General features: G+C 40.8%; 1 protein-coding gene and 1 long non-coding RNA gene across 2 annotated transcripts in view; one reads left to right on the forward strand and one right to left on the reverse strand.

The window, feature by feature from the left end:
• The window catches only part of LOC141132312 (uncharacterized), a 218,840-nt gene that overhangs the window by 126,975 nt on the left and 74,730 nt on the right, over positions 1-17,135 (reverse strand). The window lies entirely within an intron of this gene.
• Positions 1-17,135, forward strand: part of LOC141132298 (O-acyltransferase like protein-like) — a 104,263-nt gene that overhangs the window by 50,436 nt on the left and 36,692 nt on the right. The window contains exons 8-10 of the mRNA XM_073620565.1: positions 6,753-6,854; positions 10,717-10,882; positions 16,058-16,137. Of these exons, the coding sequence (XP_073476666.1) occupies positions 6,753-6,854; positions 10,717-10,882; positions 16,058-16,137 (348 nt within the window). The remainder of the gene's footprint in view (positions 1-6,752; positions 6,855-10,716; positions 10,883-16,057; positions 16,138-17,135) is intronic.

The following is a 17,135-nucleotide window of genomic DNA, read 5'->3' on the forward strand; positions in this document are numbered from 1 at the left end:
CCTGTTTTGTTTGATTCTGAACTATACATGTTAATGGAAAGAGCTGGTCCCATTGGCCTCTGTTCCATGTACTCCAATGTATGAGCCGGACAGTCTGCTACTGGAGTCTCCTGCTATTGTTTGAAGGTGTTCTGTGTTTATACTTATGATAATGTGTAATGTACTTTGTGAGCTTGATGCCAGAAAGTCTGACCTGAAGTGGAGATATCTGAATAATCACAACATTGTCTGGGTGGGCATTGAGTCACCTAGGCTGGTTTAAGTAACTAGTTAATTAGCTCATGTTAATTATGTTTCTGGTTACAGTTTGTATTGTTAGGGTAATATGATCAGGAGGGGACTGTTCTTCTGTGGGGTATAGATTCTGTGTGAGTTTGTTCAATCAAAGTTCCAGTGTTGCAGCTGAGCTAGTCTCGCCTAGTTCTTGGTTGCAATATGTGGCTACAATATCTGATATCTATGTTCAGAATGGAGGAAGCAGTATACTGATGGAAGCACTCAAGCAAGTGTGGGACAGGTCCATCACAAAATGGATTCCCCCATCCACATAAGCAAGGTGGGGACTCCTCCACTGTCAGAATACAGTGATTAGCCTGGCGATCACATGAAAAATTTCTCATGTCCCATTTGAAGGAGATCTTCCAACGTGGACAATGTCTAAGACAAGCTTACACCTCACTTTGGGGCGGTTTTTACTTACATTCTGTATTTGATGAAGGTTCTAATTCTTTCTCAATCAACCAAAAAAAAGGTATTGGCTGGAGTTCTACATTCACAGCCTGGGTTACATGGAATGCTCCTACTGGACATGCAGTAGCGGGGTGGGGTTAGTGCAGTAATACAATGAGCCCAGGCTAGGCCCCGGGCATTGGGTCCATGACAATGTGGGCTTAAAGCTGGCTACTTTAACAATAGATGTCATTGATTGTCATTGATCTTAGCATAGTGGCTAAGTTGTTAGCAATTCTGCCTAGCAGCACTAGGGTCATCGGTTTAAATTCTAACCACAGCACTACCTGCCTGGAGTTATCATGGTCTCCCTGCACCTGCATGGGTTTCCTCCCACACTCCAAAAAAGACTGTTAGTTTTTCAGGCGGATCCGATCGGATCATCCATTGCCCTCTAAGTAGCAGCAGATGTCAACAGATGTGTTCATTGGCATCCGTCAACATCCAATCCTATCCACTAAAAACAGAGACAGATGGGATCTGTTCCATATTCATTCTGGTGGATTGGATCGGATGGCAGTCGGGTGTAAATGGACAGGTCGTCAATTTACTTCAGACCACCCATAGAGGAGAGCGGACTGTGTATGTGTGTGTCCTCTCTGCATAGGCGGAGCAGATACCGACCAGCCATCCGCTTGCTCAGCGGGGATCAGCGGACAGATTCCCCGCTGAGCATGCGGATTCTTGGCAGAGTCTGCCCAATGTGAATGGGGCCTAAAACTTCTTCTATACAAGCTCTTAATAATACACAGAGCTCCCCAGCTATATGACTTCCCTTTAAATTATATAAAACATACCTCATTATACAAATTCATAAACCATAACATTCATAAACTTTCAACGCCTCTCCTCCAGCAGATAGTCAGGACACTCACCAGATTCTCAGACCCTTTTTTTTAAATGGCTCTTTATCACCATCCACTCATCCATGCAATAATCACAAGGGACCGACTTGAAGGTCACAAAACACAAGAGAATATCATAGCGCAACTCCATTTATTAAAATCAAGCACAGAGCTGGTGGAGCCCACGCTGGACCAACAATCTGTTGTATATACCGAGTGCTGGGAAAGCACAACCACATGATGTGAGTACATTTTGTTTTAAGCTTTTAATTGATTTTAAGAAATAGAGTTTTGAAAGATCATTCACAGCTTTGGATATGAGTTGAACATAAAGAAAGAAATGTGGGACTGGCACAGAGGAACTGTTGTTTGGCACAGTGGACTATATTTAACCCCTTTCCTCACCAGGCCATTTTTTTGAGATACGGCACTGCGTTATTTTAACTGACAATTGCACGGTCATACGACACTGTAACTTAAACAAAATTTATGTTCTTTTTTTCCTACAATAAAGATTTCTTTTGGTGGTATTTGATCACCTCTGCATTTTTATTAATTTATTTTTTTGTGCTATAAACAAAAAAGAACCGATAATTTTGAAAAAAAAAACCAATATTTTTTACTTTCTGCTCTAAAACACATCCAATAAAAAAATGTAAAAGAATCTAATTTCTTCATCAATTTAGGCCAAAATGTATTCTGCTACATATTTTTGGTAAAAAAAAAATCCCAAGTATGCCCCGTACACACGGTCGGATTTACCGACGGAAAATGTTCGATGGGAATCGGAAATTCTGACCGTGTGTAGGCTCCATTGGACATTTTCCATCAGAATTTCCGTCACACAAAATTTGAGATCTGGATCTCAAATTTTCCGACAACAAAATCCGTTGTCGTAAATTCCGATCGTGTGTACACAATTCCAATGCAAAAAGTTCCATGCATGCTTGGAATCAAGCAGGAGAGCCGCACTGGCTATTGAACTTCCTTTTTCTCGGCTCGTCGTACGCGTTGTACGTCACCGCGTTCTTGACGTTCGGAATTTCCGTCAAGATTTGTGTGACCGTGTGTATGCAAGACAAGTTTGAGCCAACATCCGTCGGAAAAAATCCATGGATTTTGTTGTCGGAATGTCCGATCATGTGTATGGGGCATAAGAGTATATTGATTGGTTTGCGCAAAAGTTATAGCTTCTACAAACTATGGGATGCAGTGATTACGGAATATAATCAGCACAACCCACAATTAGAAATGTTATAGGATACAAATAGAGAAACCATAGTGCTCTCTGCTTCCAAATATTTATTATAAATGAACAAAAGAAAAACACTCACAAGAATATATAAAAAACAAGCATGTATTCAGCTCACCACGCTGGACTCGTATGGCAAATAATGACGTTATAGGCTCCCTCCACCTGAATATATATGGAATTCTTTTTTTTTTTTTTTTTACTTGTATTGGCAGTGATCAGCGACTTATAGCGGCACTGTGATATTGTGGCAGGCAAATCAGACACCTAACTGACACTTTTGACACTGTTTTGGGAACCAGTAACATTATTACAGTGATCAGAGCTAAAAATATACTTAAGAAAAAAATGTGTAGCGCCAAAAGTTGAATGAAATGTGAATACTGTGTTATAAATGAACAGCACATTGAAATAAAGTTCAAAAAAGTGCTAAAGTGAAAAAAATAGATATATGTAAGTCTAATCTTGAATGAAAATCAACACTAAAAAATCAATGAAATGAAAAATATCAATTTAAATACACAGTCCCATGATAGGATCAGCAATAAAAAAACTCTTGGGTAAGAGCACAAAGTTCAGTGCAAAGATGAGCCCAAACAAATTGTTGGTATCTTGAAAAGTAAAGAGATGATCCAGTACAGTGCTTTAGAATCATCCGCCGCACCCCTGTGAACTGGACACTCACCGGGAAACATGGCTGCCGTTACAGCAGCAAACAAACACTTACTAAAGATCCGCCGTCTGTTGTGGGGAAGGCTGTTCAGCAACTCGCACCACCCAGATGTAGCTGTGGTAAATGAAGCTCAGCAGGAGCCAGATGAAGTCTCCATAGTGTAGTATAGATGAAGTCTCCATAGTGTGTATAAAAGCCAAAATAAAATAAATCTTTAAAACACACGACAATGGGTGCCATGGCCGACTCAGTATCGGACAGTGGCCTGACGTCAGCACCAGTGTATTCTCTGACCTCTGACGCGTTTCATGCACTAGGACCCCTTGATTACATCCTATTGGACGAACCACGTTTGGTACCACTGGACATCAGTGTTGCGCACCCCCTACTCGGAAGTGCAGGATCACATATATATATACGGTATCCTGCACAGCGCAGCCGCCCTGTAGAAGTAAATATATATACACACAGTATATACAATTTGCACAATCCTTTTTGCACAAGAATATTTTTTTTCAGAAGAATTTTTGTACAAATATTATTGCACTATTTGAATTGTGTGAACCATTAGCAGTATTTTGCACAGGGTTGTTGTTACATATTTTTGCACAAGTTATGGTTTATGAATTTGTATAATGTGGTATGTTTATGTAATTTATAGGGGAGTTGTATGGCTGTATATTGGACATATTTATATTATGGAGTATCAGCGGATACCAAAGAATACAGCTGCTGGGTTTTAGAAGAATAGAGATGCGGACATAATTATATAGATATTTATACAAGCTCTGCTTTTGTACAAGCTCTTCCACTTGGGTCATGTAATACATTTAGTAAAAGCTATTGGTAGAACGGGTAATTATGGGCAGCATGCAGTCTTCTTTGTATGGAGGGCTACATTCCAACTGTACAAACTTCCAAAGAAGAAAAAAGGAAAGATGGTCTCATGTGGTCTGAGCTGTGAGGGCTCATTCACACTAACGGCTGAGGGGGGTGGTAAAACCTTGTGGTTGAGGCGCACTTTTGCCATCTCCCAACTTCCACCTCCTTTAGATGCAGAAGCAGCGGCTGGTGGTTTAAACTATAGCTGCAATGCTTTGCTTTGTGGTCGTGGCAGGAATTAAACCTGCTGTTACTCTGCAGGTGCCCCGAAACCACGATTGGTGAGCTCATGCAGGGATTGAAGTGGTTGTATACCCTTATAATAAGGCTTACCTGTAGGTAAAATGAATATCTCCTAAACCTGTATGGTTTAGGAGACATTTACTTTGCATGCAGCCACTGACGTCAGCGGTGCATGCACTGTGAAAGCCTGGCTGAAGGTCCGGCAGACGCTGCCGGACCTTGCCGGGAAGAAGACTCCCAAGCGCATGCGCGGCAGTGAGGTAATTGCGTCTCCAGCCACTTACAGTGCTGGAGCCTGTTGTAGAATCTCATATTAGCCAATGTATTTCATATTGTATATATTGATTTGCATATATTTTATTGATAATAATAATAAATAATTATTAATTATATTATTATATAGTAGTGGTTTTATCAATATTATTATTCAATAAGTAAAGCAACAATTATTAATCTTTAATAATGTATACTGTGTTTTCCATAGATTTAAAAAGTCTTCATTTATAAGTGTTGAACTTTAAATGACCTCTGCTTTATGACAAGTACTTGTAAACAGGTGTTATGTAGAATTGTCTCAGACAGATAAGAAAACAGGTGGTTAAAATAATTAGGTGGAATACAGGAAAGTTATGTACAGAACATTAATTAAGTTTGACAGGGTCAAACAAAGGTCTGCTTGTGCCCTCATTAAAACTGTTAAAATACATGCATATAGTGAAACATATAAAACATCTGGTGGGGTTATTGAAAGTTAATTGTCTCAAAGTTGTAAATCTGCAAATCCTTGAAGCTAGTTAAATCTTATCAAGATAAGGAGAGTTTGATAACACAGCTGGGTGCCAGACTGTCTCTATACAGGTGTTTTTAATTGGACAAAAACAGTTATGAATCACTTTAATGAACATATAGGAATTTTGGGAATAATTAAGTTTATCTGGTTGTAGAACAGGTGTCAGATTTATGGTTGGTTACTTTGACGTAGATCTTAGCGACCAATCATATGTAAGAGATATGTTAAGATAAGACTTGTAAAAGAGTATATAAATGCAAGCTCTGCAATTGTTAGACAGACAAGTCAGATAGGAGCTCATAAAGCTGAACTCTATGTATGCTGCCCTATTGCACGGGTCATAGAGGTCAGAACCAATGGGCAAGTATCTGTCCTAACTTGTCCCCTCGGACAAGTCAGATAGGAGCTCATAAGGCTGAACTCTGTGTATGCTGCCCTATTGCACGGGTCATAGAGGTCAGAACCAATGGGCAAGTATCTGTCCACAACTTGTCTCCTCGTACGAGTCAGAGAAGACTTCTTAACTTGTTCCAGAGTGTGGTCTCAGGTGAATTTCCCTCACAAACTTGGTTGAGCTGGAACCCAGAACTCTGTGAGGAGACCAGACCACTGGCCAATTGGCTGGTCCCTATCAGGTGAGAGGTTCCCAAGAATTGGCAGTAAAGACCCATTCTGGTTCAAGGTGCGAACAATTCACAATTGTTTAAATTTGGTTAGAGGATAAGAATATTTATATCTAATATGCTTGCATTGTAAGAAACTGTATAAATTAGACCTGTATATTGTAATATTTTGAACATAAACCTGTATGTTATCAGCTGTTAATAAACCTGCATTGCTGAAGTTCTGCCTGGTTCGATACTTTACTATCCTACTTCAAGCCGTGAACCCCAATGAAACGCCAAGGGCAAAATGTCAGCTCCCTCGGATCATGATCAGATGCTGATGCCTCGTTCTAAGGTGAGTATTTCATAATGAGCTAGTATGCAGTGCATACTAGCTCATTAGGCCTTTGCCTTACAGGTTTTTTATTTATTTATTTTGTGCGGGTATACAATCGCTTTAAGGGATTAAAGCAGGTGGTAAGGAGGCAATACAACGCTTTCCTCAACAACTGTCAAATGCTCTCTGAAGAGCGATTCTCTAGCTCCACCAATCTGAACAAGCCCTAAGGAGCTTTCTAACTCCTCTCAGCATTCCTCCTTCAGTTTTATTTATTATGTTTGTAAATGCTGAGGTTTGGTGCTCCCCCCTCGCACCATAGTGCCACAAGAACTGGCCCACAAGTGCTTTATGGTAATTGCTTCTGCTGCCTCCTGTAATTTGCTTTTATTGCAGTGGATTTCTGGGTGCCAAAACATTCCTAAAGATGATTGAAGATTCTGAAAAAAAGGTTACTCTAACTATGGTTATGCAGTATATCTTCAAAAGGTTAAAGAGGTAGGTGTCCTAAACTCCGTCAGTTAAAAATAGTTCACTTTGTTACAACAATATTAAAGCAGAACTAAACTCTCCTATTGTTTTCAGCCAATGAAGCTGCCATCTTGGCCTTTGTTAGACCTTCCAGTGTCATGATGCTGCACATGTGATCAGTTATGACACCAGCCATTGGATAGTTTGACAGAGACTGGTTGAGAGCACAACCAATGTAACAGTTACATTCTCGGCACGTGCCAGGAATGTAACTGTTTTTTGAAACTTTTAAATCGATGGGTTTACGTCCGCTTTAATAGTTCCACACTTTGCTAATTTATTTCCCCAATCCAGAGTATGTGTACTATATGCCACTTGCACACCTTTTGTGTCCAATAGGTTGTTTTGTAATGTGTAGGGATAGTCTTCAAAACTTTATTTAGTTTACTTTATTAGGTAATCCTAAAAAGGGGGAATAGAAAAAGGATAGCTTTTTATATCTTATGCCGCGTACACACGAGTGGACTTTACGGCAGACTTTGTCCTGCGGACTTTTCGACTGACTTTACGACGGACTTTCCCAATGAACGGACTTGCCTACACACAATCACACCAAAGTCCGAAGGATTCGTACGTGATGACGTACGACCGGACTAAAACAAGGAAGTTCATAGCCAGTAGCCAATAGCTGCCCTAGCGTCGGTTTTTGTCCGTCAGACTAGCATACAGACGAGCAGACTTTTCGACCGGACTCGAATCCGTCGGACAGATTTGAAACATGTTTTATTTCTAGGTCCGTCGAACTTTTGAGAAAAAAAAGTCCGCTGGAGCCCACGCACAATGGAATTGTCCGACGGACTCCGGTTTGCAGGACCAAGTAGGCCATAAAGTCCAGTCGTGTGTACGCGGCATTATTTTACTTTAGTTGACACGTTTTAGTGTCTAAATGGTGAATATTGTGTATTAGAGCTTGCTAAATGTTTATATAATCTATCTATCTATCTATCTATCTATCTATCTATCTATCTATCTATCTATCTATCTATCTATCTATAGAAATAGAGATAGATAGATAGATAGATAGATAGATAGATAGATAGATAGATAGATAGATAGATAGATAGATAGATAGATAGATAGATAGAGAGATAGACATATATATAAAGTGACTTGAAAAAGTATTCACACCCCTTGAAATGTTCCACATTTTGTCATGTTACAACCAAAAACGTAAATGTATTTTAGTTTAAAGGATTCGTTCACCTTTACCAAAAAACTGCCTATGTAGTAAGGGGTGCCTGAAGATTAAAACAAACGCAGCTCTGACCAAAGTTAAGGTGATTGTAAAGGATCACCTCGTGAAACAACCCATTCAGTTTAAAACTGAAATGAAAGGCAAAACATTTATGTATAGATATAAAAAGACATTATATATACTTTTTCTTCCTGTTTTATAAGTGATCACATAATCTCTGTTCTCAGCTGCATAAGAGCTGAGGGGAGGAGAAGCAACAGCACACTGAGCTTGCCAGTGAATGGCTGTGCAGAGGTGGGGCATGTCAGGACAAGTCTGATCATTGGAGGAGAGCGGCCTGAGTTTCCAGCATAGCTAGGGAACTGACACTGCTGTGCTCTCCTGTTTAGTGTGGTCAGTTTTTAATAAGAAAGCAGCAGAAAGAAAACTTCCAGAGATGGTATCATCCCGTCCTGCCTTGTTGCAGGGATGTGGCTAATGCCGCGTACACACACGGCCGGACTTCCCAACAGAAAAAGTCAGATGGGAGCTTTCGGTCGGACATTCCGACCTTGTGGACTTTTTGTGTCGGCATTTCCGACTGACTCAGATATAGAACATGTTCTAAATCTTTCCGTCGGAAATGCCAATGGAGTTTAGCCCGTTGGCAAGTCCGGCCGTGTGTACATGGCATAAGACACTCCCAGACAATTTAACCCCCCCCCTTGCATGCGCTCTCTCTGTCCCCTGTTGCAGTAGCTCTGAGCTCAGCAATGCTGCAATAAAGATGGACCTAACATGTGCAGGGATTTCAAAGCTCGGTCCTGTGATGGTTGCGGTAAACAGTAATGGTTGGGAATATCTTAGCAACGTCCTAGCAACAGGGCAGGATGGAAAGATGCCATTTCTGGGAGTTTTTTGGCCAGGCTTCAGGAGGTTCATAAATGGCCTACAGCTATTGGTAAGGCATTATCTAACTTTAACCACTTGACCTCCAAAAGATTTGCCAACCCCTTCATAACCAGGCCATTTTTTTGCGATACGGCACTGCGTTATTTTAACTGACAATTGCATGGTCGTGCGACACTGTATGCAAATAAAATTTTTGTCCTTTTTTCTCCACAAATAGAGCTTTCTTTGGGAGGGTATTTGATCACCTCTTTGGTTTTTAGTTTTTGACTGACAATTTTGAAAAAAAAAAACATTTTTTTACTTTCTTCTATGAAACATACCCAATAAAAATATGTATTCTGCTACATATTTTTGGTAAAAAATCCCAGTAAGGGTATATTGATTGATTGGTTTGCACAAAAGTTACAGCGTCTACAAACTATGGGATATTTTTGATTTTTTTTACTTTATTTTTTCTACCAGTAATGGTAGTGATCAGCACTTATAGCAGGACCGCAATATTGCGGCGGACAAATCAGACACTAACTGACACTTTTGACACTTTTTGGGGAACAGTGACACTAATACAGTGATCAGTGCTTAAAATATGCACTGTCACTGTGCTAATGACCAGTGGTGTCTGGTGGTATATTTTTGGCAAATATATACCCTGGCGGTTGGTCGGGCCTCCTGCACATACCCCATCTAGGTCGCGGGCTTCCTCCAGGCTTCACCCTACGTCTCCTCCTTCCTTGGTTTCACAGTGGCGTGGCTTCCCCTGCATCTCCTCCCTCCTCCTCCTCCTCGGCGGCCAATAAGGTCGCTTCTCCTCTCGGCCATTCGGGTCTCAGGACCCGCCTCCTGAGCCAGGATTGGCCAGGAGGAGAATCGGGAAGAAAATAGCGAATATTAATACACTAATGTCACACAATGGGGTGGGTTTGGGGTGCAGTGCTCTGTGCCCTGAGCCCACCCCTTTTTTAAGCCAATTAGAGCCTCCGGCCCTAATCACATGCTTCTAAAAAAAAAACAAACAAAAAAAAAACATTGGAATCCATGCTTCCGGCGCCCTGCATGTAGATTAGGTGCTGGGTGCATGTATTAGGGGGGCGTTGCTCCTGCGCCCCATATGGACAGGCCACCGCTGATAATGACACTGGCTGGGAAGGGGTTAACATCTGGGGCGATCAAAGGGTTAACGGTGTGCCTAGCCTGTGCTTTCTCACTGTGGGGGAGGTGCTTTGATTAGGGAAAGGCATTGATTCATGTTCCTTCTTTTGTAGAGACACCGGATCAATTCCTTCCCTTCTGACAGTGTGGCAATCTGCCTTGTTTACATAGGAAGATTGCTGTTCTGCCTGTGTACTGTCTAATCAGCAGATGACAGCAGACATTGAGTCTGCGATACCCGCCGCTGGGCTCCTGCTGTGTGTGATCACAGTGGGAGCGGGTCGCTGGCCCCAGACCCGGAAGTGTCAGATCACGTGCTGGGTACGTGATCTGGAACAGAGCGGCCGCCCAGCCACAGTATATGTAAGATGGGTGGTCTGCAAGTGATTATTAATCAAAGCTGCACAGTTTGTTTTTATCTGTAGTCATCCTTTACCTGCATTGGCAGTTTTTTGTTAAAGCTGAACTAACCCCATTTAAAATCTAAACTCACACTGAAAAAAAGTAATAATTTCCCTTTATTTGTACTCTACATAGTTTATTACAAAGTTTATTCTGTAATTCATGTTTTTTTTGTTCTTTTTTGTACATCAGGATACAACCTCTCCACCTTGCTTCCATCCCTCTCTCTATTGCTCTTATCTCGTTGGTTCAGTGGGGCGTATTCTGGGAACTCCCCAAGCATCAGTGGGACAGCTGTAACCGTGTGTGGTGGGCAAACGTTTTACTGATTACCAATTTTGTGTCCGTTTCAGATTCTGTAAGTTTTTTGTCTACTTTTATATAAATACTTTTCTTTATGTGCTCATGCACATGCTTGTAAAGGGGACGTACCGCGTACACGAGTGTTCAGAACCTGTAGAAAAAACTATCCTGGAACTCACATCTGCCTGGTACAGCCAACCATAGACCACAATTAAAAGATGCAGCTGTACACAGGTATCTGTCCGTAGAGTTGGCCCCCCCCCCCCCCTCTAGTTCAGTTCATGCCAGAACTCTCGAACATCCAAAAGTGCCCATTATGCATAGCTCCCAACTGTCCCTGATTATGAGGGACTGTCCCTGATTTGGAGCAATGTCCCTCTGTCCCTCATTCCTCCTCATTTGTCCCTCATTTTGGTCTGATCCATATAGCTGTATATAAAATGCACTTTTTAAGTATCAAAAAGTGTTTCCCAGTGCTAAACCTTTCATCTGATTTCTAAATTGCTGCATTTGTAAATTCCAAAAGCAAATATAAAGGAATAGTAGTGGTAACAAAAAACACTTGTGGGTTTAACCAATCTTGTTTTTTTTTTTTGTACAAGTCTCCTTTAAGGGGGCGTGGCAGGGGCGTGTCCTATGCCTGCATATTTTTGCTGATAGGTGTCCCTCATTCCCATCTAAAAAAGTTGGGAGGTATGCATTATGTAGACTTATATGAAAGTTATTGGCCATAAAAAGGGTATGGGGGCCCCAGTGCTGCCCTTGGGACATGTACCAATGCAAAAATTAACCACTTCAGCCCCGGAAGGTTTTACCCCCTTAATGACCAGGCCATTTTTTGTGATACGGCATTGCGTTACTCTAACTGACAATCGCGTGCAACACTGTGCCCCTCGTACATCACTGTACCCCTCGACAATCGTCATGCAACACTGTACCCCTAAATACAATTTATGCCCTTTTTTTTTTCTCACAAATAGAGCTTTCTTTTGGTGGTATTTGATCACTTCTGCAGTTTTTATTTTTTGTGCCATAAACAAAAAAAGAACGACAATTTTGAAAAAAAAAAAAAAACAATATTTTTTTACTTTCTGCTTTAATACATATCCAATAAAAAAATTGTAAAAAGTCGAATTTCTTCATCAATTTAAGCCAATATGTATTCTGCTACATATTTTTGGTAAAATAAAATCCCAATAAGCGTATATAGATTGGTTTGCAGGAAAGCTATAGTGTCTACAAAATAGGGGACCTTTTTATGGCTAATTTTTTTTTACTTGTAGTGGCGGTGATCAACAATTTTTACCGGGATTCCGACATTGTGGCGGACAGATCGGACACCAAGCTGAAATTTTTGACACTTTGTAGGGAAACAGTGACATTATTACAGTGATCACTGCTAAAAATATGCACATGACACAGTATAAATGACACTGGCAGGGAAGGGGCTAACATCGAGGGGCGATCAAAGGGTTATTAGTGTTCCCTCAGTGTGTTTCTAACTGTGTGGGGGGGATGGGCTCACTGCATGGACACTCTGATCCGTGTCCCTGACGGCAGTCTGCCTTGTTTACATCAGCAGACCGCCATTTCTGTCTCTGCGGGGAGCGATCGCTATGTCCTACGGGCCGGCTGATTGGCTCCCCCCCTCCCCCCAGTGGCTATTGACAAAATCACGTACAGGTACGTGATTTTGCACAATAACACTGCCTTGCCGCAGTATATGTACGGCAGGCGGTCGGGAAGTGGTTAAAAAAAAAGGAAGTTTTTAGAGAAGCAGTGATTTTAAAAATGCTTAAAGTGATTGTCACTGGCGGGGAAGGGGTTAAACACTAGGGGGCGATCAAGGGGTTAACTATGTTCCCTCAGTGTGTTCTAACTGTAGGGGGGATGGGCTACCCCCTACTGCTCCTAATGACAGGGAGCAGTGGATCCCTGTCATGTCACTCGGTAAAACAGGGAAATGCCTTTTTACATAGGCAATTCCCTGTTCTGCCACTCCTCGCCGCGATCGCGGGCCACTGGCATACATTGAGTCCGCGGGCAAGCTCCCGCGGTGAATGGAGGGACGTACGGGTACGCCCTTTTGCCCACCCGTGCCATTGTGCGACTACATCTAATGATTGCTAAAACTGCAATATATTACATTTTGGTTTGGTAATACCGTTCTAAATGTTTATATGTACAAAAAAGATTTTTTACAAGCATACAAATGAACCTCTTCCCTCAGGTGGACGTCATATGATGTCCTGCAGGCATCATTCCAGTACCAAAATTTTCAGCAGCAGATACCCTGTAAAGTAGAAGTGATTTGAGTGGCTATACAGCCACTTGATCACTTCTACAGGCAGCAGAAGGGGGTCCCTCCCTCCCGCCAATGTCTTTCCTGGGCTCTCCCATCCGATCGGGGAGCCTGGGATCAGAGGAGAGATCTGGGGTCTTATAGACCCCAGATCTCTCCGTACAAAGGACCTGTCATGGCCCATGCTATCACAAGAGATGTTGTTCATCCCTTGTGATAGCAATAAAGATGATAACAAATAAATAAAGGGGCAGTGTAAAATAAAGTTCATAATAAAAGAAATAATTATAAAAGATTTAAAGCGCCCCCAGCCCCCCCCCCCCCCCGTGCTTACACGTAAATGCAAGCGCATATGTCCCGCACACATATGTAAGCGGTGTTCATACCACACAAGTGGGGTATTGTTGGAACATTGTAGTAAGAGCAATAATTTTAGCACCAGACCTCTTGTGTAACTCTAAACTTTTAACCTGTAAAGGCTTATAAAGCGTTGTCCAAGGAGCGTTTTAGGTACCGTAGTTTGGCACCATTTCAAAGGCATACACAATTTTAAAGCGTGACATGTTAAGTATCTATTTGTTCGGTGTAACGTCATCTTTTACATTTTACAAAAAAAAATCGGGATTATAGTGTTTGTGTTCACTAAAATTGATGAAAGTTACAAGAAAAATTCCTTTTGAAAAATTGCTCCCCAAATACCGTGTGACATAAAAAATTGCAACACCCACTGTTTTATTTTCTATGTCCTCTCCTTAAAAAAATATATAATGTTTGGGGGTTCTAAATAATTTTCTAGCAAAAAAATTTAGATTTTTACATGTATGTGAGAAGTGACATAATTGGCCTGGTATGGTGTTACTTAACCCACAACAGTAAAATCAGTCTGTATATGCAGTAAAGCATGCTTGTTATACTGTGGAACCTAAGGGGTTAACCCTCTGCATTGTGTATAAAGGCTGTTTGATCCTGTCTTCTCTTATCCTCCCCTTTTTCCACTGTCCCCAATCCATCTCCTGATAGTACAGAGCCTTTGGAGTCACTCTGCACATGCCCAGTTTGATGTGTATTTCTAGAGAGTTTTTTTTTTTTTCCTTGGGAGAGTGCATGTGGTTGGAACAGGGCCAATCAGCACTGTCCAGATAGAGGGTCAGGGATCCTGCAGCCTCATAGAACCATCTGGGTAGAATGAAAATTCCTTCTACAAGCTTTTAACCAGACACTGATAGCAGTCACAAGACTTCTATATACTGCTGATGAGAAAAGTTATTTAGCAGTTTATATTTACTAAAATAATTGCATTCCCATGTTCTCTGTACTGTGGGAGATCTGATATAGTGAATGCAGGATCCTGTGCTTGGTAACAATAATGAAATGACACATTAAAAATGTAAAAAAAAATGAAACATTTTAGTTAGGGTTAGCTTAAGAACTTGTAAACTAATAGAAGAATTATAAATATAATAAAAATATAATAAAATTAATAAAAAAATATTTCCTGTAGACTGATTGCTCTTAAGTGGATCTCTCTCTCTACATTCTCTTTGAAAAGCATACATATTCCCTAAGGAACTCCCTGAATAAGTTTGATGTTATCTGGTCTAGATGGCTTCAATCTATGACTATCATGTCAACCAATGGGTACTGTGTACTTTGTAATACTGGATATTGTTATTCTTTTCTTTCGTGTGTCATATATATTCTGAGTGAGCGGGGGGGGGGGGCTGTCAGGGTTTGTTGAAGGGGGGTGGTCTGGGGGGGGTGTTTTTTTGTTTGTTTGTCTTTTTTTTTGGGGGGGGGGGGGTTGGTTTGGTGTGGTTTCTATTTTTGTGTTTTTGTCTGAAATAATAAAAAGGATTTGATTTATAAAAATATTTCACTCTCTCTAAATAATATTAAAATTTGTGTCAGCTTAAGAACTTGTAAACCAAATCAAGAATTATAAATATAATAAAATTAATTAAAAAAATAATTTCCTCTCTCTAAATAAAATGGAACAATGTAAATTAGGGTTAGCTTGATGCTGCATACACACGATCGGAAATTCCGCCAGGAAAACTCCGATGAGAGCTTTTTGTCGTAAAATGCGACCGTGTGTATGCTCCATCGGTCTTTTGCTGACGGAATTCCAGCCAGCAAAAGATTGAGAGCACGTTCTCTATTTTTCGGTCGGGAAAAGTTCCTATCCGAAAATGCGATCGTCTGTACAAATTCCGACGCGCAAAACCCTACGCATGCTCGGAAACAATTCGACGCATGCTCGGAAGCATTGAACTTCATTTTCTCGTCGTAGTGTTGTACGTCACCGTGTTCTCGATGGTCGAAAGTTCAGGGAACTTTTGTATGCAAGGCAAACTTGAGCGGAATTCCGTCGGAAAAACCATCCAAGTTTTTTCCGACGGAAAATCCGCTCGTGTGTACGGGGCATAAGAACTTGTAAACTAAATGAAGATTTATAAATATAACACAATTAATAAAAAAATATTTTCCTCTCTCTATAAATACAATTTATAAATTAAAATTAGTGTCAGCTTAAGAAACCAAATCAAGAAATATAATAAAATTGAATAAAAAAAAAATCTTTCTCTCCCTTCCATTACCTCCCTCCCTTATTTCTTCTTTCCTTGAATACTATTTTATTCCTGCCCTTTCTCAATCATTTAATCGCACAATAAAGAACTTCCATGCATGGGTTTGAATGAGCGTCTATTACATTAATACTTTTTGAAACAAAGGAGCAGATATTAACCCAATCAATAATGTGACAGCAGCAGTGCTGACCTTATATATATGTACAGCTGGGGCCAATCAATACAACACGCCAACATGAATTGTACATGAGAGAGCGATACAATCCCAAACTTTTATTTTGCGCAGCGTAGTAACACGTTATAGAAAATGATTGCTGTGTCTCTCTGCCATTTATTTCAGTGCACCGGCTGGGCCTGGTACCTCTCAAATGATTTCCAGTTCCATCTCACAACCCCTCTTCTCATTTTTCTGTATGTCAAGTAAGTATATTTTCAGGCATATGTTATTATGGGGGTCTGGGTCGGGAGGTCCCCAGTGATATAGAATAGAAATGAATGACATAGATCATTTGGTGCGCTAGAACATTTGAGAGCGTCAGCTTAGCTTTGACTCAATGTCTGTGAACCATTTTGTGACTTATCCCCCCCCCCCCCCCCTCCAGCAAATGTTGATTGCTGAGTATGTATATTTATTATTATTATTATCTTTACAATACAGGATTTACAGTATATAGCTGCAACAGTATGGGCAGCGCTGTACAATATAAAGACAAATAGTGCAGTTAAAATACAAATCAAGGCAAAAAATTTATGAGGGTCCTGCTCAGCGGAGTTTACAATGTAAAATTGGTCAATGGCTAATTTGGGAGAATGGAAGGTGGATTTTAAAAAAAATGACAAATATAAACTGGTTGTAGCCGGGTAGTTAGAGAATCACCCACATTATCACACTTAAGCTTCGTACACACAATCAGATTGTTGGCCAGCAAAGCGTCAGACTTTTGTCTGAAGGGCGTGTGCCAGGAACTTGTCTTGCATACAAACAGTACACAATTGCCGGCCAACAAACACGAACGTAGTGACGTACTACGAGGAATTTCAGCTCTTGAGCGCCACCCTTTGGGCACCTTCTGCCAATGTCGAGTTTGGTGAGCATTGATTCTGAGCATGCGTGTTTGTACTTTCAACTTTTGTGTGACGGACTTGTGTACAGACAATAAGAAAATCTGACAACAGACTGTTGTCTGCTGAAAATTTACTAGCCTGCCATCCAACATTTGTTGGCGGAAAGTTGGACAACAATTGTCTGATGGAGCGTAATAATGGTCGAATTTTAGCGTAATAATGGTCGAATCTAATCGTGTGTACTAGGCTCCAGTGAATTCTCCTGGAAGACATTTGTTGGAGTTCATCTTTTTGAACAGACAGGGAGGTGAAGCATTTGTTCTGTTTGATAAAATTTGGATCTGTCTTTGTGT

Source organism: Aquarana catesbeiana, linkage group LG01 (assembly GCF_042186555.1).
Source record: "Aquarana catesbeiana isolate 2022-GZ linkage group LG01, ASM4218655v1, whole genome shotgun sequence".
NCBI classification, from domain to species: domain Eukaryota; kingdom Metazoa; phylum Chordata; class Amphibia; order Anura; family Ranidae; genus Aquarana; species Aquarana catesbeiana.